Genomic DNA, 21,633 nt, shown 5'->3' on the forward strand with positions numbered 1-21,633 from the left:
AGGATTCACAGGTTCAAAGCGAGAGTATCATCCAATTAGTTTGCGAAATACTTGTATAAAATACATAAATTCCAATTACTCCAACTGTCAAAAATATTTACAGATGGTTCGAAAGACAAATATGGAATAGAAGCTGCATTTCTAGATTTTTATTTCAACTTTTATTCTAAATTCCAAATTAAAGTAGAGGTATCTATCATGGATACTGAGCTTGTAGCTATTTTCGAGGCTTTAGGTTATACTGAGTGTACAAGCTACAGTAAAGTAGTGATCTTGTCAGATTCCAAAAGCGCGCTTCAACACCTAGCTCGGTGTACCTCGATCTATCGAGGGTTACCTGTAGCTTACGCGATTCTAAAGATTCTCTCTCAGTTACAATCAGATGACTCTTTCAACACGTAGGCATAGAAGGGAATGAACAAGTAGATGTACTAGCCAAATAAGCTATATCTGACGGTGTTGAAGTCTTCTTCACACCTTCTTTTGAAAGTTAAAAGTGCACTACTATGATTTGTGGAAAGAGTACTTTGACGAAAGAGCTAAGGAGAAAGGTATTTGGTACCGTACGATCCAGCCTCATCCATGCAGATATCCTTGGATTGAGAACAGTAACATCAATTTTAATGGAACTAAATTAATTCTGCAGCTTCGGTCTGGGCATATCCCATGCAATAAGTTTGCATTTCTGATGCGGAAAACAACATCTCCGAACTGCCCAACTTGTAATGTACCTGATGATCTTTTGCATGTATTGATGGTATGTGCTCAGAACGAATCAGTTCGAACTACACTTAATTTAGATATAAAGTCTGTTGGACAATGCAATGTCATTCTGGCAGATCCAACGTCAAATCTCGCAAAAATGTTGTCCAAATTAAGTCATACACCTGTGATTAATTAAGATAGTTTTAAGTTTAATATATATTATTTTAGCATCCTCCTAAGAATCCTCAACCAGGGCATGTTCGCTTATCCGAAAAAGCCGGTTATTTTTAGAAAAAAAAAAAATCGATTTTGTATTTGATAAAATTGCTTAGTCTAACGATTTACTTATCTAGTTATTATTATAATTATACCTAAACGTTCCACCAATCTACTTAATCTGTTACTTTAATTAAAAATAATATTTGATAATATGACCTCATAAAAAAGTACTTAAATCGCGATTATTATTTTCTGGCAATAATAGACCAAGATACATGCATGTTTCCGGTCGAAGTATGCAACATTGTATGACATATTTATAAATATAACACCAATTTGTGAGGGTGCAGGTTAGGTATGTCATTTTCTATATTCCCTTAAGAAAATATCGTCAATTTCATGAAGATTGGTTGAGAGCTAACATTTGAAAGCGCAACAAACAAATATAAATAAAAAAGCAACTTCGTTCCAACTGAGTGTCCCAGTGGAACTAAATACTTTTTGGTATATTATATTATGTATTAAGTAAAAGATACAATAAAACAAATGAACAACATTTGCGAAAAAATAAATGACAAATAAAATTGCTATTAAAAACCTGTGTGAATTAATATGAAATGTGATGTGTGTGTAATTGTGAATAAGTTTGAATAATCTTATATAAAACCGTAAATAGAGAGAGAACGGAAATGTCGCGCGGGCATTACGTTTTTCCCTACTATTTCTGCCAGTTCATTCTACTGTAAGCCGAGTATAACATGATTTACGATTAAACATATTTATCTATACCTAAATACAATGGAAAAAACGTGATGTTACAGTAAATATGACCTTTATAAGCTGATTCAAATGGCAGAAGGAATAATAAATTAACACCTTTGCCTTTGAATTGAAAAAAAGGCAATAAATATTGATAAAAAATGATAAAAATACTAAGATTGTCATTTTCCTTTTAATAATCACTTCAACATAAAACTTTAGCAAAACAAGATTTCGTTATATTTTGGTTACGTTCTATTTTAAGACAACAATATTTTGAAAGGACACGGCTTGTAGTTTATCCGTCAATCGACAACAATTTTCATAATATCACTTGAATATTTAACATAACCTAAAATTATACTAACAGTTTTCTTAAAATAGACGTAAAGTCGAGTTATTATCATCGTTTTCTGTGTCTGTGCTCGGAGCGAGCACCGCCTACCTTAGGCTTCTCTTTGTATCTTGTATCATCTGTAAAATCCCAAATTTTAGTTAAGTTCGATAAGTTGTCTTATAAATTTTATCTATAGTCTCAGATTAGAAAACAAAAGGCAGATGGAATGCCAGGAACATCATAGTGATGAAACAAAAGGGGAATACAATCAAAAGCGAATGCAAACCGCGTAGTACGAAACGACGCATCTTTCTATTGATATGTCAAAAAGTTCTGTCATTTTAACATTTGAAGTATCAGCAAATTGTTATTTAGGTACTACTCGCCCTACTGGAATTTGAAAGCGCTTTTCATTTTGTATTCGTTATTATTGTAGTGTACCTAGGTATCTTATATACACAATGTTGTTATTATTTAGAAACATTGATACTTTCCTAACTACAACTATCTGCATTTTAAAGTGCTGATCGTGTTACGTGCTTGTGTGTCTTTTATTGTTTTTATTTTCAATTCAATACAATTGGTAATGTGGACCAACTATTTGCAATGTGCAAGTAACTATTTGCCGATTTGTTTATATAAATTTCTGCCAAGAATAGAACTTAAGGTACGATTGGGTACGGAAGTCTTTGGAGATATAATCGTAAATTCTTTTTTTTGGTACCTGAACTGACCTCGCCTTAAGATGTCATAAGTTACCTCGATCCCTGTCTTTGTGTCGATGTCGACGCTCTTTAGAAGTGTGCGACTCGGGTGAGGATCTCCTTCGAGGGGAGGGCGCGTGCTCTCCCGTCCACCACCACGCCGGTGGAGCGGACGCTCGCGACCTTAGGGGCGACCCCACGTAGCCAGGGGGAATCGGAGGCATCTGACAAATTGGGGTAGCTAACTATTAAAAAGCTGCTACTATTAATCTAATCAAGTTTTATACAAATAAATGTCCCACAATAAAAAAACTTTGTAATTTATATATTTATATCTAGAATATGTACGGGAGGATAAGTGGGTGGCAGTCTGTATGGCGCCGCCGACGGACCCTCGCCCTCTGCACACACCAGTGGGGGTGCAACCGCTCGAGTAGGACTCTCGGATGTTGCCAGCTGTGAAAAATAGAGCTCGTATTATATCAAAAATATCTAAGCTCAAACTACTTAAATCATGGATGACATCACAACCTTCCTCGAAGGAGACTAACCTAAGTTATAGAGTACAAGTTTATGCGCAATAAAGTTAACTATCTCTTCCCTCGCGCTCATAATGCGATGAAACGGCAAATCTGACTCGACTAGACCAAAGCCCAGGTGCAGGTACAACGGCTTAGTGTGCTTTCTGAGATAATAATTCTGGGTTGCTACTGTTAATTGGCTTCAGTAGCCTTATGAACTATTACTAGACTAGTCCATTGAAGAATGTTTTCTTTTTCATTTATTAGGTTTACCAAATCTTATAATATTATTTTGTATAAATACTACTGTCTATAACAGAGACAGACAGTACAGTATTAAACTTATTAAATAATAAAACGAAATGATTGGTAAACTAATTATAAGCCAAAAACTCATGTAATAATTATTAATATAAATTAACTTAACTGTAGATGTAGGCAAGACTTTAGGATAATTACTTTTTATGGAAAAAAAATAATTATTTTTTTTTAAAGCTGAAGGTAAAAATGTAGGTGAAAAAATATATGGGTTTCGTAAATATTTTGAATTACGTGGACTTTACTGAGGAGCCAGTGGGAGAGAGTTTATAGGGGTCTTGTAGATGCTATCACATCAAGACTTTCAAGACCTGCCAGCTGCTGTCGCGGCTGACAAGTCTGTTTTAGATCGGGAACATGTAACTTATAGACACTCGGGTTTGATTAAATCAAATCACCTGTTGCTTGAGGTTATTGAAGTCGTTGCTCATGTCACGGTACCGTTGCAGGCATTCCTGCCACATGTTAGCCATTTCTGACATTTCTGACCTTTGCTTGTTTATTTCCTCCTAAAAAGAAAATGTATAATAAGAAAAAATCTCATTTGCGAAATAATTTTGGTCATAAGATTATGTTATATTACACAACAAACTTTTTTAAAAGCAATCATAATTTAATCTTTATTTCATTTCTGAACTGCTAAAACGAACTTAATCTAGTACGCTAGGTTGAACTGTCAATACACCAATACTCTCAGCAAAAAAGAGTACAGTTTACTTGAGGGTAGTGCTTTGTGGAAGTCCGTCTGGGTAGGTAACACCCACTCATCAGATATTCTACCGCCAAACAGCAATACTTGGTAATATTGAGTTTCGGTTTGAAGGGTGAGTGAGTCAGAGTAATTACAAGCAGAAGGGACGTGCGCATTCTGTGATGTAAGGAATGGTTATTATTTCTTACAACGTCCATGTCTATGGGTGACCACATAATATCGGGTAACACATTTGCCCGTCCACCTACCTAGAACAGCTAGAAAAGTAAAATAAATTTGAACACTAAAATAAAGATGAAAAGAATACTGAACTAACACTATACGCAGTCAAAACAATGCTATTAAGAGTTATCAGAAACGTGATAAGCAGTATCAAAGATCTTACTTATTATGCCATTAGTCAAATACCATAAATAAGTCACTCGAGTCACTATGATAAAGAGCATGGTCAAGATCAGCCGGCCCGTGTAGGTTTTCTAAAATTATTTTTGTAAACGCCGTTCTTCTATAAAAATCCAAGTTTTCTATCCACGGCACAGTAGAGAGTACCTATGGAACAATAAACGAGATGCGACCCGTACCATGAGCCTGGCGTCAGTGTCGCCGACATCGCGAGCGACGGTCTCATAGCGCCGCATACACTCCCGCCACAGACGCAGCTGTTCGACGGCAGAGTCGCGCACATTAGCCGCAGATTCCTAAGTACAATAATTAATCATTTGAATAATTTATATAAAACACTAAAAGAACACTCACGTTAATTACCATAGTACTTCGTTTTAATTCATACTTATTATCTGACGATTCTCTCATCTCTTTTAACTTCTGAATTAGAAGTTTAACAAGTATTTATTAAGAGAAAATTTACCTATATGGAAATCGAGCAATAAGAGTTCAGTGCATATTAAGTGATGTCTCCGTATATAATATAATAGGTATTATTATTAAATCAATTATAGTCCAAACATGTATGTAAAGCAAGTACGGTTACAGAATTTCTGTATTATAAGGTGAAACCAGTAGTTTTCTTTTTGATTTCCGCTGAAGTTATCGTTAATATGTCAAGCCGAATGTACAAATACTAACTTGAACTTTATTCGGACTTTGAGTTTGTGAAACGCCTTTGAAGCACCGCATCAACTCCTTCCACAATTTCATCATTTTATCCATCGCCTCGCGCTGTTCCGATATCTCTTGCTAAAATATAATAAAAAAATATATAAACAAAACTTAACATATTTTTCATTAAAATACATACTAGTAACAATAACTTACCTTAACGACTCGCAAGTAATTACTTTTTCCACTCATGGTACTGGTCTCACCGTCTGCGACGCTCAGCCCCGAATCTCGTTCTCTCTCTGAGTATCTGTCTCTATAGTCCTCATCTCTGGATGCTACAGAGGCACGTTCAAACTTTTCCAAATTTCTCCTCGATCTTCGTTCTTTACTCGGCAACGTTGCAAAATTTCTGTCTGGAATGTCTTTGTCGTAGTATTTTTCTCTGCCTTTACTAGCTTCATATCTTCTCTCTGTATAATCGCGATCATTGTAAGGAGTGTCCTTGATCCCATCACTTCTAGCTGTTCTTCTATAACCTCTATCGTCAATATATCTCTCTCTTTGCAAATCGAAACTTCTACTTGCTTTTTGCTCGCATGGTCGCCGTCTGTCGTCATATTTTCTATGTATTCGCTCATCGAACTCTCTGTTGTCCCTTCGTTCTGGCACACTAGACCTATATTTACCGTTAATACAACTTTTAGTGGGAGAAATTTCAGGGGGGTAACTTCTATATCTTTCGCCTTCGTAATGTTTCGTTTCAACATTAGCTTTGCTCGAATATCTGGCTGGTTGTTTTTCATATGGATCGCAACAAACGCATTTATCCTTCCGGCTGTCTATCGGAACAGGTATATTGTCCTGACTTCGGTTTCTACTATGAAAATGTTCATGGCTACGTATTCTCGATGGCGAAAAATTGTCTCTGGAATAATCACGACTGCTATGTCGTACTGTTCGTTGTGTTTCATCGAGCAAATCACGACGCGATGCAACTTCACATTGCAATGACTTATGACTTTGCGAACGAGGCTGTGAACGAAAAAGAAATAAGTAAAAATTGTAGTCATTGTCCATTTTAACATTATTTAAAAATTGACGAATCCCTAAACAAGTAGATAATAAATGAAAAAAAAGAAACAAATATATAGCTTACAACTTGGTTTATAGGGGCGTAATGTGCAGTTTTCTCATTCATTTGAGCACAAAGCTTCGCAAATGTTTCGAAAAGTGCTGCTTGGTCTAGTCCACGAGTTTCTTCTTTAGTTGGTCTGGATAACGAGATTTTCAATATTACAAAATGAAATAAAAAAGTATATAGGTATAAAAGTGCTGTAATTTTAATAGAAATATACTTTAGCTGAATCGTAAGTAGGTGCCAATTCAAGGATCTAGGATCTAATTAAAAAGGATATGATACCTTCGCCATTTTCTTCCGATCTAATTTCCACCGAACCGCAATTGTGTCGTGTTAATATAATATGAAAAATATTAAATGGCAACTACGTACGAATTGTATTGCGACTCGTTTGCGGCTAGAGATTAACTATAAACGGTCTTTAAGTCACCATATACGCACAGCTAATTTTAGTTTTCAATGGCAGAAGGAGTAGAGAAAAATAAAAATCGTGTCCTTGAATTGATATGTATTGATATTACTTTTACATACTTTTCACGTTCCCTATCGTCCCGATGTCTTCGATGGTGGTGTCGGCGTTCTCTCGAAACTGAAACATCGCGATCATGACTCGTGCGCCTATCTCCGTGGCGTCGGCTATGACGATGTCTAATAAAAAACAGAATATATGTTAGATATAACAAGCAAAAAAATATAGGTATTTTCTGGTCATATACTTAAGGAAAAGCGAAGCTATAACTTTTTTAATCAAACTAGGTATTTACAACACACATGAAACAATTAGAAATCATTGTAAATTATATATAAATACTGCTTGCATAATGACTAACGTCAACAAAATATTACATTTTATTATAGATTAACACCTAATTAGTTTAGTAACAACTGTTTTTTTTCATGTAAAAATTAAAAAAAAAATTGAATGGCCTGCATTTATAAGATTCCTCTTCAGTAATAAATAATATTGTTATTTTTATTATGTACTTACTTCTTCTTGTCTCTTTTGATTGCTTCTTCCAGAAATGCATAAATAAATGAATCTTGGTCCTTCGGGACAGATGATATTAGATCATCACCAACCTAAATAGATCATTAGATCGAATACAGTAAAATGAAATAAGAAATAACTGTTTGGAACGAAGTTGCTTTCCCTATACACTTATTATATATTTATTGACAGAAACTATTCAATGACTTTTGGGTATTTGGGAATAATTCAATGACAAGAAATAAAATTTGACTAAAAGCCCCGTGGGAATTAAACAATACAAACAAAGTTTAAATAATATTATATAAAACCATAATACAAAGAGAGAGGGAAACAAGTGAGAGGGGAAAAAGCAGAGAAGGGGGGGCATACAATAACTTCGTCCAAAAAAAATTTAATATACAACAAAAATATGAAAAATCACCTGCACGTTTGGCGAAATAGACCGTGGCGTTGATACTAGACCAGCTTTCAGAGCTAGAGAAATTCCATCTCGCCTGTGGTTAATAAAATATTAAGTTCGATTCTATGAGTCCATCTATGAGTCCAACGAAACTTTTTTTTAATTTTATTATTAATTGATATAAATTAGTTAAGTTATAGAGTAGGTCAATCAATTATCAAATTTATCTACCTAACTTTCTAGGGCTACAAATATTGAAATACCGCCAGAGCGTCAAAATAAATGAAAACTAAGGATGTCAGATTTATAGTACAGTCTACTTAGTATAAATTCGTTTCTATATTTACGTGGTAAATTTCTTACACACATTTTTATTAAATTGTATTGTTTGCCACTAAATTTGATACCTTCTTATTATATTACATTAAGCCTGAATTATTTGCTAAACCGATAAACAATCATGTGCAGATAGTTACAAAATGAAAATATATTAATATAAACAACAATTGGTGAAGAAATTAGAATTTCCGTTTTGAACTATTACTTTATAATGAAATAGATTTTGACAAAAAATAAAAAGGTGTAAATACGCGTCATTAAATGAATTAAACGAAGTATTTTTAAACTTGAATATGTCGTCAAGGGTAGATTCTGTACGGGACATTGAGACACACTCCTCGATCCCCCACGACGTCTCCCTACCTCATAAATGCTACAGCACAATTGATTAGACTGCTGCCCAATAAAGGGACGGTAACATTGCACTCGCCGGCTCTCAAAATATTCGTCATGTTAATATAAATGATGAATCGTATTTTTACAAATAATATTAATCCTAGAGAGGCTAAAGTATTTACAGTACTACTTAATTGATCATAATCTTTATAATTCGACAACGTCAATAATGTGTGTTGGGTTATATTTCTAATATACAATCATACCCGAGTCGACGGTGTCGGCGTGGTGAGCGAGGTCGGTGCGCGTCGTCGGGCGAACGAGATATTGAAGGACTGCTGTCTCTGTATAATATATTATTGTAATTAATTAACTTTATGTGTATATCATCCTACTAACAATTATAAGCAACTTCTGAACAACGGTTCCAGTTAAGGGGGTTTTGAAGATTCAAATCCAGGTTCAGTAATCATCTTGGGTTTAATTTATTATGACTCAAAAAATATTATAGTTTGGTGAATATATTCATAACAAAAATTGTATCTAAATTTTCTTACCTCTTAATGATATTTGATTCTTGATCCCCATCAATACATTGACCAGTTGAAATGTCTTGAAGGCTCGTCTTTGCCGACATCAGCCGACGCCCGTTCCCTTGACAACCCTGGAGGAATTATTTAGAGGAATCTTTGGATTCAGAAGCTATACCAACCTTATTACTTATACATGTATATATGATAATATGATATATTTTCTTTCGTAATAGTAGTTAAATTTCCATTAGTTCAAAATTGTTGAAATATTGAAAATAAACAATAATCGTTATTTATTTATATATTTTTGCTTCATTTTAATTTGATAATGATATATTTTTTTAAAAATGCTCTCTATAAATATTTTCTTATGGTTTATACACATTTATAAATACATATAAAATGAATATAAAAGGTATTTATTCTGCAGTCAATTAATTAAAAAAATACCCCCCGTTTTAATAGACAAGATGCAAGATAATTAGAAATAAAAATTTCAAGAGATAAAGAAGACTACATTTTTTGTTAGGACTAAGGCTCTTGTGATCGGACAACGAATGCGCCGAAATCATGGCGCTGATTATAACATGAGAATTTACGGGTCATTTAATTGTAAAAATGTTGTAATATACTTAGTAAACGGAACTTATAGTTTTTTAATTTTAACAATTTTATGTTATTTTTTGAATGACAGTTAATAGTATACTTGGGGTATAATCTCGCTGGTCCCCGACCATACTTACGCCAGTAGACTCGTCTGTAGCCATCGAATTACTGTCATCTCCATCACGTTTTTTTCTGGTGCGCTTACGTTTTGATGCCTCGAAAACTTTAAATACTTTTTTACTATCGCTCGGCTGACATTCCATCTTATATCTTCGAATGGATCGCGAAACATGTGATCAATTTAACTAAATTTTATACATTATTCTTAACGCTTTCAAATATTATGTTACTTATATTACGTAATTTTAATAGTTAAAAATAATTCGGAATTTTCTTATGTTTGATAACCAAAAAAACACGGTCAGAAATTATTGTGTCATTTCTAGTAATTGAAAAAAGAATACTATTTCAAAGACAATATTTAATGCCAGGTTCGTTTTTAAAGAAATGTTGCATGTATGCATCTATGGCAGCTATTTTCATTGAATTCATCCCTTATTATATTTACGAAATTTATCACATCCACACTACGGAATAAAAACCTACTGAAAACGTTGGCCCAACTTGAATAAGAAAGCCTGTTGGCGTAAAGCTTTGGTCAGACAGCGGACGGGGTGGGTCGGCGGCTCGACGCTAAAGGGTCTGCAGCGCAATGACAATATCGTGTAAATTTCTCGATTTTTTTTATTGTCATGTAATTTGATGTAAAAGTATTTATTTTAAGTGTTGCTTTTGATTGCTTTAAATAAATGTTGCGTCACCGACGCACCCCGTCAGTAGTGACTAAACCATTTCCGCATAGGTTTGACAATAATATTAAAGACGAATTAGTATCTTACATAGCCTTGGCTTGATCGAAAAAAAATGCAATTGATCATGACTCATACTTGGTGATAAGGCTTTGTACAAGCTCGTTTGGATAGATACCACACATTCATCAGATATTCCAACGCCAAACAGCGATACTTAGTATTGTTGTGTTCCAGTTTGAAGGGTGAGTAAGCCAATGTATGAAAAAACAGAAGGGATACAACATCTTAGCTAACAAGTTTGATGCCGCAGTAGCTTGTAATGAAAGCTTAATATTTCTTGCAGCACCAATGTTTATGGGCCTTGGTGACTACTTACCGTCAGTGGCCCATGCTCTTGTCCGTCTTCAAATATTATTAAAAATAATCACTTAAGAGCGTAGTTTGTAAGCGTGGGAATTTATTTTAGAACACACACATAGGTACCTTCCAATAATACAGTTGCATTGTACAGTGTATCGTACGCATCCTCAGAGACAATTAGTTGCTTTTTTTCGGTGCAACGAATAAATTAAATTTTCATTGCGCGTTCATAACGTAGGATTTATAAAAATACATTTAATTACGAGTAATGTATTAGCTATAAGGTTGTCACTCGCAAACATAATTATAAATTATTTATTAGCATAGGGTGCGGTCAGAGTGCATTAAGATGCCTCATATACATTATGATTTTTATTGATTCTACTGCTCTCCTCTAACTAAATAATTATTATTTTCTGGATATTTTAAGGTTGGTAGGTATACCGAATTAGGGCGTAAAGACACATTAAATAATCATTTACCTAAATTTTATAAATAAAAATAATGGAGGTAAATATTAATCAGTTTTTTTTAATTAACTAAAAACTAAAGACATAAATCTTCTTGGTTAAACAAGTCAATTAAAATTACTTTATATTACACAAAAATCAGGGGGCGGGCCGTTGACGGTATCTGGTCATGAAAGGTACTAACTAAGTATAGCCTCAATACAAAATGGAATGTATATCAACCCTTTTTGCTTAGCACTATGCACTATTTTAATTAAGCATTTAAATAATTAGGAATTAAGCAGACGTACTAAACGACATGAGTAATGGTATGAGTTGGCGTTTGTTTTAAATTTTGTATTAAGAGAAAAAAATAAAAATGACTGGAATGGTATTCTCCAAGAGGCACAAGCAAATAAGGGATTAGTAAGATAAATAAGCATGGATGAGATAATGACAGCAGTCAAAAGCATGAAAAATGGGAAGGCTTTGGGTCAAGATGACATATCAGTTGAAGTATGGAAGGTGTTAAAGAGTGACGGATGTATGTGGTTGACTTTATTCTTCAACAAGTTGTTGCGTGAAGAAACCATCCCTCAAGAATGGTGCAGTAGCTCGCCAGTGCCCATCTTCAAAAATAAAGGGTATGTACAGGATTGCAACAACTATAGAGGGATACAGCTCATGTCACATACTATGAAAGTATGGGAGAAAGTAATAGAGAGAAGATTGCGAGAAGAGAGTGAAATTACCCAAAATCAGTTGGGGTTTATGTCAGGTCGAGGGACAATGGACGCTATCTTTGCACTCCGCCAATTGTGCGAGAAGTACAGACGTGCTCACAAGAACCTGCACATGGTGTTCCTTGATCTCGAGAAAGCCTATGATAGGGTGCCTCGTGAAGTGTTATGGTGGGCATTGAAAGAGAAAGGTTTGCTTGGGAAGTATGTGGAGTTAGTCCGTGCTATGTACAGGGGATCCTGTACCTACGTCCGATCGTCTGCCGGCAACACCGACCAGTTCAGTGTGGCTGTAGAGTTGCACCAAGGGTCGGCTCTAAGTCCTTACCTCTTCCTGCTGATAATGGACGCTCTAACGGCGGACATACAGGAGTAGGCACCCTAATGCATGCTTTTTGCCGACGAAATTGTACTGGTTGGTGAAGATAGACCTGAGATCCAGAGCAAATTGGAGGATTGGCAACAGAAACTGGAGAATGTTGACTTGAAAATCAGTAGAACGAAGACTGAATACATGTTCTGCGATTTCGGCGGTCTCTTCGGTCCTGAAGCCATAACGCTTGATGGCGTGGCCCTTCCAGTCTGCTCCGATTTCCGGTATCTCGGTTCACTCATTCAAGGCGATGGCGAAATAGATCGAACGGTGAAGCACACGATTGATGAAATCGCGGCAGGTTACGGGAACAATTTGTGACCCCCGTATTCACCTTAAACTTAAGGAGAAGATCTAAAGACTATGGTCAGACCTACTGTACTATATGGATCAGAGTGTTGGGCTATAAAAGGGATGACTGAAAGACAATTGCTTGTAGCGGAGATGAGAATGCTGAGAGGAATGAGTGGTGTTACGCGAATGGATAGAGTAAGGAATGAGTACATAAGAGGAAGTTTGAAAGTGGCACTGGTAACCGAGAAGCTATCTGGAAACCGGCTGTCATGGTATGGGCATGTTATGCGGAGGAATGAGAACCATGTTGTGAGAAAGGTTTTGAGAATGGATGTGGATGGATATAGAGGTAGGGGACAACCAAAGAAACGATGGATGGATTGTGTGAAAGACGATATGTTTAGAAAGAATGTTACTTGTGAGATGACGTCCGACAGAGAAGTATGGAAGAGGAAGACATGCTGCGCCGACCCCAAGTAAAAGTGGGATAAGGGCAGGAGAATGATTATGAGAAAAAAATAAGCAGGACAGTACAAAAATTACAATACATTCAGGTATTCATTATGTTCATCCTTACAATTTTGTACTTTTAATTCGACATTAGGGGAAAATGTACCCTTCGTACACTTTTAGATTTTATTTTTTTACTATGTGATTAATTGTCGTATTTACCTAGTTTATGTACAAAAGGTTAAAGGATTATAGGCTTTTTTCTACATAAAATATTTGTACGAATGTACCCCACGTATTGGTATGGTATGGTTAGGGTACGTTCGTACAGTAAATGCGGTAAATTCGTACGCCATGGGGTAGATTCATACAGGGTAATTAAAAAGCCAATTAAAATCGTTAAATTTTTATGAATTATTACAAAAATATTTATTTATCAAAGAACTAACTTAATAATATGTGACTTGACTAATAGTGATAAATTTTTCTTTAGAAAAATAACAAAAAATGAAATAGTTCATCCTTCGTTTATTTTTTGATTATTCTAAACTTTATAATCAGTATAAATGAGATGCTTACAATAATTTTGTATGGCATCGTTGTACAGTCTTTGATAATTCAGCGATCCTTCAGATTCCTATGAATTTTCATCGCTTTCTATTTGCTTACCTCTCTTTTTCTTTTGTCTTGAATTAAGTTCCTTCAAACTACGTTTCACTGCCTTGCTCTGGCTTTCCGTTCCTGTTCTATTTTTTCAATTCTTTCTGTCTATTTCTCTCTTCTAGTTTAACGTTTTCAGGTGTATCTGTATATACACGGGAATAGCTGTGCCCGCGACTTCGCACGCGTTTGAATTTAACATAAAAAGTTAAAGAAAGTTACGTTACTTTCATACAACATTTCTTACCCCTTTTCAGCCATTTACAACACTTTTTTGCCTATGGCCTTTCTCAGGCTCTAGACTATCTGTGTACTAAATTTTATTTAAATCGGTTCAGTAGTTTTGGCATGAAAGTGAGACAGACAGACAGATTTACTTTCGCATTTATAATATTAGTATGGATTTACCCGGTTGTCTTCCTTCATTGGTTTTTCTGTTTCTAACAGATGTAGGATAAAGTCTTACGACTTCTGGTGTTATGGGAAGATATGTTTTTATGCATTTTATTTCATAAAAAATAATTTTGATATACTGGTGGTTAATAAAATTTAAGGGGGCACATTCGTACGCGTACGAATATACCCCCTGTCTAACTGTCCGAATTTCCCCATGCCTTTACACAAAATTAAAATACAACTATATACAAAATCTAAATTAGTTTCAGAAATAATTAATTTAATGAAAGCTCAAATTAAACAATGTTAACATTAATCAATCATCACCATTTTGACAAAAACAACAATTCTACATACAATTACGAAACTTATGTCAAAAATTTACTTTAAAAAATGGTAAGTAGTGTTCTAAGGTTTCATACGTAATGGGTAAAAACGGGACCTTATTATTAAGACTCCGCTGTTCGTCCCTCTGTCTATGCGTACGTCTGTCGGTCACCAGGCTGTATCTCATGAACCTAGACAATTAAAATTTTCACAGATAATGTTTTTTAATTGTTACATTTTGTTTTTTTTAATTCTTCCTTTATTTTTTTATGTGGTATAGATAGAAGCAATGATGAAAGAGGAAAACAATAATCGGTTATTAATACTTACTTATTTACTTAGTTCATCTGGTTTCTTGAAATGTAAAAATAAACAATTGCGTCCCACGACAATCGCGCCCCACCCTTATGCTAACTTGTCTATGTGTGCATAGACGTTCGCGAAATTATATAAGACTCGGCTCGAAATAAAAACTGACGTGCTCCCACCTTGAGCTCTGGGGGGGACTGAAAATTTATTGACAGAAATGTCGAATAATAAGTCAAAACCGTCAAATTATTTTCTCCATACTAAAAACTATGGACGAATGCCAAAAAGTAAGCAGTATTTAAATTAAATTCGAATTCAGTGTTTCGAGTGATGTTGACGATGAATTTACTAAGTTATTAATACATATTTTATAAATATCATCCGGTGAAACTTGAGATATACCTATTAAGTGAATGTTTTTTTTTTCATCCATAATCAATGCTCCAGTTTTAAGATATTTTGAAAATAGTAAGCGCTATTTAGGCGTTCCGCAAGGACTGTCCTCTTAATGCATTGTAATGTCATTTTTGTGAAGAATATGATATAGGTATTTGACTATATTATTATAAATGTTTGTTATTTAATAGGTTATTTTTGTGTAAAATGCCATATATTTTGCAGGAGGATTATTTAAAATGTTTTAAATAATTCTTTTTTATAATTTGTTTACAAAGATTTCGTACGACGTTTTGGTTTGATATTTTTAAATCAAATAAAACATTTTGTACTAGTCATTTAAAACAAATTACGACTTTTCATAGCCAGTAATAATAATATTGTTTAAAATAAATTTTTATGCAAGTGTAAAAATAACAATTAATTTTAGTAACAAATATGATATGCTGCACATTTATATTTTTATTATACATAAAACAAAAAAATCTTTAATTGTAATTTGGAACCAAGGTGTGTGGAATTTTAAAATGCCAATTAGAAAAGAAAATAATGAAATCAGATTCAATTTCAATATATTATAGATTATTGTAATAATTCACATTAAACTTAATTAAAACTTATAGCCCACATAAGCTCCTCACTCCACTCACTACTATCTTATAGACAAGGCGCTAAGGTACTCGGTATAAAATCTCCATCATAAAACCAATAAACAGATTCAAGTCCCATTTTATTATAAAAATCAAAATTACGAGTTATAATACATCTGTTTCTCAATCGAACAATAGAAATCGATTATAGCACATTGACATTCTTGTAAATAAATCATCATGGACATAAATAACAAAAATCAGATTGTACAGCCTAACGCTCGAAGCTCCGGCGCATCGAGCGATCGCGGTCGCGGCGGGCGCCGTATCACTATATGTACACGTACCCAACGGTAGTCAGTCTGTCGCGCCCGCCACGCCGCTCGTCACGCGTCATGTCACGAACGTCACGTCACCGCGTCACGATATCACGTCACGTCACAGCATCACGTCGCCGCGTCACGTGGCACTGAATGTCCTCACTTGTCTTCCTGTCGCGGCTCGTCTACTCGCTGCTGGCTACAGTGGTATAGCACATCCGCCAGCTCGTGCGCCACCTTCTGATCGAGGATCTGGCTCATGACGAGTGAAAGCAGGCGTCGTTCGTGGCGTCGGATGAGCGGGCGGTTCTCCGGGTGCTCGGCTAAGCGCAGCAGGGTAGCGGCGGCGCGGCGCAGCATGTCCAGCGACGTGCCCATCGCGTCGGGGTTGTCCCGGAGCGCCGCCACGCCGTGCTGGTTCGCCACGCCCAGAGCTGTCTGCTCGGCGCGCTCGATGAAGGCCACCAGCTGCGCCACGGCCGGCGCGTGCAGCGCCACCTCGCGAGCCGCCGCGCCGCCGGCGCCCGCCAGGTAGTGGAGGAGGTTGACGGCGAACTCGCGGACGACGAGTCGCTCGGGTCGGCATAGGTCGCGCGCGAGCCCCGCGCACAGCGCTGCGATCCGCCCGCGCGGCGGCGTCGCCAACACCAGGTCGACGTTCGCATCCGTCACGCACAGCTTGCACAGCGCCTCGAGCGCTAGCCGCCGCGGCGACAGAGGCGACCCGGGAGCGGCCGCTGGCGGTGCGTCGCCGGCCACGGCTGCCGGGCATACACTCCAGTGAAGTAGGCCGTCCAATAGCGGCCGCGCTACCGCTTCCGGTTGTCCAGAGAGCTCGACGCTGCCGGCGATGTTGGCGCAGCAAACGAGCGCATCTTCGCGTAACTGCGCTAACGTATCCCACCACCACTCGTTCTCTCCTTTTAAGCTCGAACAGCACGCGTCGGCGTCTACCTCGTCCCGCGCTGCCCGTTCGTAGGCGCGCGCTCGGGCCGCTCTTGGGGCGTGCTCGTGATGCAGCAACAACAACTTGCCCGCTAGAGCGAGAAAGGCGCCCGATCGTGAAAATTCCGCTTCATTGCCGGGCACGAAAGTGAGTCCGCGTAAAATATTAGAAAGGGCTATACACCGCTTGGCGAGGGCGTCTCTCGACTCGTTAACCAGGTTGAGGCTTGGCTCGTCCCGCGTGTAGCACTCGTCCTCGTAGTCTTCGAGCCGACGGCGCTTAAGCACGCCTGCAGGATCGCGAATCTGTAGCGGCGGCCGGCGCTCGGGTTCGAGTTCCATGGGTTCAGCTTCGAGGTTATCGCCGTCGGGTTCCACGGAGATATCTCGCGGCACCGGCTCCGGTTCGGGCTCGGCGCGCGGGGAAGCGGGGGGCGCGGGCGCGGCGGGCGGCGACGGCGGCCTCGAGCCGGGCAGCACGCGCACGAAGGGCAAGTGTACGAATTCTCCGCGGAAGCAGGGCATAACGTGCGCTCCTCCGCCCGAGTCACCGCCGATCTGCCAAGGCTCGAGCACGTCTTCGACGTCGCGGTCAGGCTCTGGATCTTCCGGTGCAAACAGGTCTTCATCAGAACGGGTCGCAAGCGTCACGGGAAGACGGCGCCTGGATTCGAGCGTATAGTTCTCACAGGAGAGCAGACGGACGCGATCGCCGGGGTCAGGGGGCTCTGCTCTCCGCCGCGTCTTGGCTGCGGGTTCAGGGCTGGAGGGCGGCGCGTACCAAGGCTCGCTTTCGGCCGCGGGTGCATCAAACACGTCACTGAGGCTCTTGTGGAAGTGTTCCAAGAGTAGATCGAGCAGACCTGGCATGTGCTGGAGGCCGAAGTAGCCTATGCAGTTGTCATCAAACAAGAGTATATTCAGGATATCTAACGCCCAACAGGTTTCAGCGAGCAGCCCCGATTTAAGCGCCATCATAATGCGCCACGCGTCGACCGGGGCCACATCGGCCTTCGTCAGTCGACGTCGCTTTTCTGCGGAGGGCACAGTCGCCTCTATACACTCCGCGGGAAACGTTAATTCTCTTTTGATCTGACCGACGCCCGAAGCTGCTCCCTGTAAAACGAAATGTATAGGATATTTAAAATATAATAATAGCAAAGGTAAAACAGTATAAAAAACGCTTTTAATTTTCTATTTAAAACACCTTTTATGCATGCATGACTGGTAGATCAAATCTTAAAAACCATAGAATTACATAGCAATATAACTTAAATGACTCCTAACCAAAGTTACTGATATCTACGCAAGTACTGAAAGGCGAGTTTTGGATTTCGCTCAAACAGCATGTACGAAATGAGTTAGAAAAGCAGATGAGTGCACGCGTGCAAGTGAGCGATGAGTGCGAGTGAACTCACAGGCGAGTGCGCGGTGGGCGGCAGTTCCTGCGGCGGCCGCGCGCCCCACGCCGCGCCGCCCGCCGCCTACAACACCCAACAGCGCGCCGTTACCATCACTACCCCCTTCTCGATAAACTACACGATAAGCCCTTCAAACGCGATACCCTTACTGTTTACTTTTCGCATACAATTTTTTTTTCAATACATTATAATCGTTTTTGAACCAAGATACCGTCATAAATTAATTTATGAATATCAGCGTACGTGCATTTTTAATATTATTTATATATAAAATCGGAACAGATTTTGTTCTACGATTTTACAGAAGAAAACAAGGTTATTTGTACCGCACACATTGTTTTCTTCTTTGGAGCTAATATTGTAACTGTTTGTTGAAATATAAGCAACTCATTCTAAAAAATGCAGTAATGTGAAAGCAAAATTAAATATTAAAAACTAATCTGGGATTATCGTGCAAATTGATAACGTTAGTAAATTCCGTATCGAGAAGTATACATGTGACAACATAAGTAAAGTAATCAAAATTTAGAATTTAATTTTGTTTTTTTTTAGGTACTGAACAATCGTAGTAAATAGAATTAGTAACATTATTTTAGATCTAAACATTTTTAATTGCTCTAAGTATAAGCATGATATGAATTAATGAATGAACGAATGAATAGGTTAAACTTTGCCTTAAAATAACCTACATATTATCTTACTTTTAATACATTTATTACACAAGTAAAATAATAAATAGTCCTCAAATTCGACACTCCCACTCATGCCCCTAGAGGCTCGACCAGCTCCTGTTTAATTCAATATGCATAGTGGCATTTATGAGGTCTATCAACTTACAACCCAGTATTTTAAATGATTTTTCAACATTCACCACCGGTAGAGCTGGCCCGCTCGCTATCGACCTCAAACTGTGAAGTAAATATCGGAAGTGGCCTTACCGGCGGATGGTAGGGCTGATGCTGGTGCTGATGCTGGTGCTGGTGCGGCCAGGCGGGCTGGTGCTGGTGCAGCGGCGCGTGCTGCAGCGGGCCGGGCGCGCGCCAGGCGGGCGCGGGCGCGGCGCGCGGGAAGCTGCCGCCCCACGCGCTGCCCGCGAAGCGCGCGCCGCCGCCGCCCGGGTACGGACCCTCCGCCTTGGCGAAGTCGGGGTGTCGCCGCGGGGCCCCCGCCGCCGCCGCCGCCGCGCCGACCGCTCCCGCTCCTCCCTTCACGCCGTACTGTCCGCGTTATATATGCATATCATTTATACTCGAGCTGTGTGCCCCGCTAAGGCGCGATCGCGACCCGGCTCTGATATGCCGATAAAGCATTTGTTGAGTAGTTTATTCACCTTCATTAGCTTCTGGACCGGCATAAAGAAATCCAATAAACATTGCATTTAATTTTGACGGAATGTATTTATGATAACGGGTATTTATAAAAGAAAAAAAAACATTTTAAAGTTAACCTTAGCGGAGCAACTTAAATAATATATTGATTCAGTTGATTGTAGGGGAAGCTGAGCTTAGTTTTCAAAAACTTAAATGTTAGTGCAACAACTCGAAAATATGACAATAACTTTATTAAAAACAAATAGTTCAGCTTCCACGACACATTAATTACACTAGCCGTGAACCCAAATATGATTATAATGATGAATAAACCGTCAAATGTTCCGAACGCATCTCAAACTATGCCATATTATACAACAGATTTAACGGGCTCGTTAAGATGAGTTGAAACGTACCGCAATTTACAAAGCTACAACGACGATGTTCCACTTATAGCTAAGCTTACATGATAACTGTGAAAGCATGCAAATGAATCAGTGACATTTTTTTATCACGTAAAGCCACCACCACACACTCTAAACCTTAACTTCCATGTTCTGTTTTCTTTGTTAAATTTTGAGTCGGGTTTTTTCCGAATAGTTACGGTTCTTCGACCGAAAATCGAAAAGCCAATTAATCACACCGCAAGCCAAAATTTAGTTAAACGAAAACTGAAGAAAAATTAATAGTGACAGCTTGAAATTTCGTTAAGCGAGTGGTATTATTTATATAAAAAAAAAAAAATTAAATGAAGCCAAAACCACGGATGAGTTTCACCTTTACAGTCGAACTGTAATTCTCGACACAGAGATATCGGAGTCGAGCCTTACAGAGGACATCGACACCACTTCATAATTGGGATTTACCGAACAGGTAGCAGAGTTTACTGACGTGTTTAACGAGGATGAGATAGTGTTAAAAAAATCAGTCAGAGTAAAACACGAGTCGGTCGATCAGAGGTGACATCCTGATAAACTCGTCTAAGGGGGGTGCACTATATAGGATACTGTATCGCTAGGGTCTATCGTCTATCGTGTATGTCGTCTATGTGAGGGATGGTAAGTGCCCAATCACGAAGCGGTGCGGTGGTGATGCGGCGGGCCGAGACCGATCGCCAATATGGGAAGCGGTGTTGAGTGCGTGGTACAAACGGGGCGTCCGTACGTAGGGGCGGACGGGCGACGGCAGCGGCGCCACGAGCTGGCGAGCGAGCTGCGAGCTCATGAGCGCGCCCGCGACCTGCGCCCCGCCGGACATCTACACCAACACACTGCGTCAGCGGGACTCGCGACTCATTACTACCTCCCCCCTTCTCCCCGCCTTCGACATATCTAAGCGCTACGTCCGGTGCTACGAGAGCTATCTCGTTCACTTTATTTAAGATACCCGTTTCAATTTTTATATTACCATAAAATGTTCTCTTTATTCATTACAAAATAAAATGTTTTAAAGTTTAGAACATAATACTGAATGTAAATCGTGGCACACTCCCTATTATCTAGTGTAGAAACTAACGTTTTCATTTCTGAAGTACGGCAACGGTCACGTTGTGAATTATCTTTCACTCAACCTTGCACATTTATAACGGCAGACTCGCATACAATATAATGAAATACTTTCAAATTTATTTGTCGCCAAATATTTAACGCAAGTTAACAACATTTAGAAAAGCACATGTTACAATATAGAAACATTTATATAAATCTGTTGCTTACATGCTAGTCATGCTCGTAACGAATACGTTTCCAGACAATAAATTAAATATAATATACTGTGTGTAATCTTAGTCTCGAATCTAAAA

General features: G+C 38.4%; 2 protein-coding genes across 13 annotated transcripts in view; both read right to left on the bottom strand.

Moving 5' to 3' along the window:
- Positions 1–1,898: 1,898 nt before the first annotated feature.
- Positions 1,899–10,120, bottom strand: LOC113403748 (zinc finger CCCH domain-containing protein 13-like). The gene is made up of 14 exons (XM_026644335.2): positions 9,818–10,120; positions 9,099–9,205; positions 8,808–8,885; positions 7,888–7,960; positions 7,464–7,555; positions 7,007–7,123; positions 6,494–6,608; positions 5,551–6,369; positions 5,362–5,472; positions 4,857–4,973; positions 3,962–4,072; positions 3,073–3,180; positions 2,780–2,948; positions 1,899–2,157 (listed from the first exon to the last, which is right to left on the bottom strand). The coding sequence occupies exons 1-14, from the start codon at positions 9,941–9,943 to the stop codon at positions 2,087–2,089; spliced, it is 2,214 nt and encodes a 737-aa protein (XP_026500120.2). The 5' UTR covers positions 9,944–10,120; the 3' UTR covers positions 1,899–2,086.
- Positions 10,121–15,959: 5,839 nt separating this feature from the next.
- Positions 15,960–21,633, bottom strand: part of Osa (osa) — a 91,742-nt gene continuing 86,068 nt past the window's right edge. For 8 of the 12 annotated variants that reach the window (XM_064218084.1, XM_064218083.1, XM_064218082.1 and 5 more), the window contains 4 exons: positions 20,997–21,089; positions 19,461–19,739; positions 18,520–18,585; positions 15,960–18,217 (listed from right to left, as the gene is read on the bottom strand). In XM_064218084.1, the coding sequence (XP_064074154.1) occupies positions 16,316–18,217; positions 18,520–18,585; positions 19,461–19,739; positions 20,997–21,089 (2,340 nt within the window). In that variant the 3' untranslated portion in view covers positions 15,960–16,315. The remainder of the gene's footprint in view (positions 18,218–18,519; positions 18,586–19,460; positions 19,740–20,996; positions 21,090–21,633) is intronic. The other 4 variants (XM_064218081.1, XM_064218089.1, XM_064218088.1 and 1 more) reach the window with 4 other exon arrangements.

Source organism: Vanessa tameamea, chromosome 20 (assembly GCF_037043105.1).
Source record: "Vanessa tameamea isolate UH-Manoa-2023 chromosome 20, ilVanTame1 primary haplotype, whole genome shotgun sequence".
NCBI lineage: Eukaryota > Metazoa > Arthropoda > Insecta > Lepidoptera > Nymphalidae > Vanessa > Vanessa tameamea.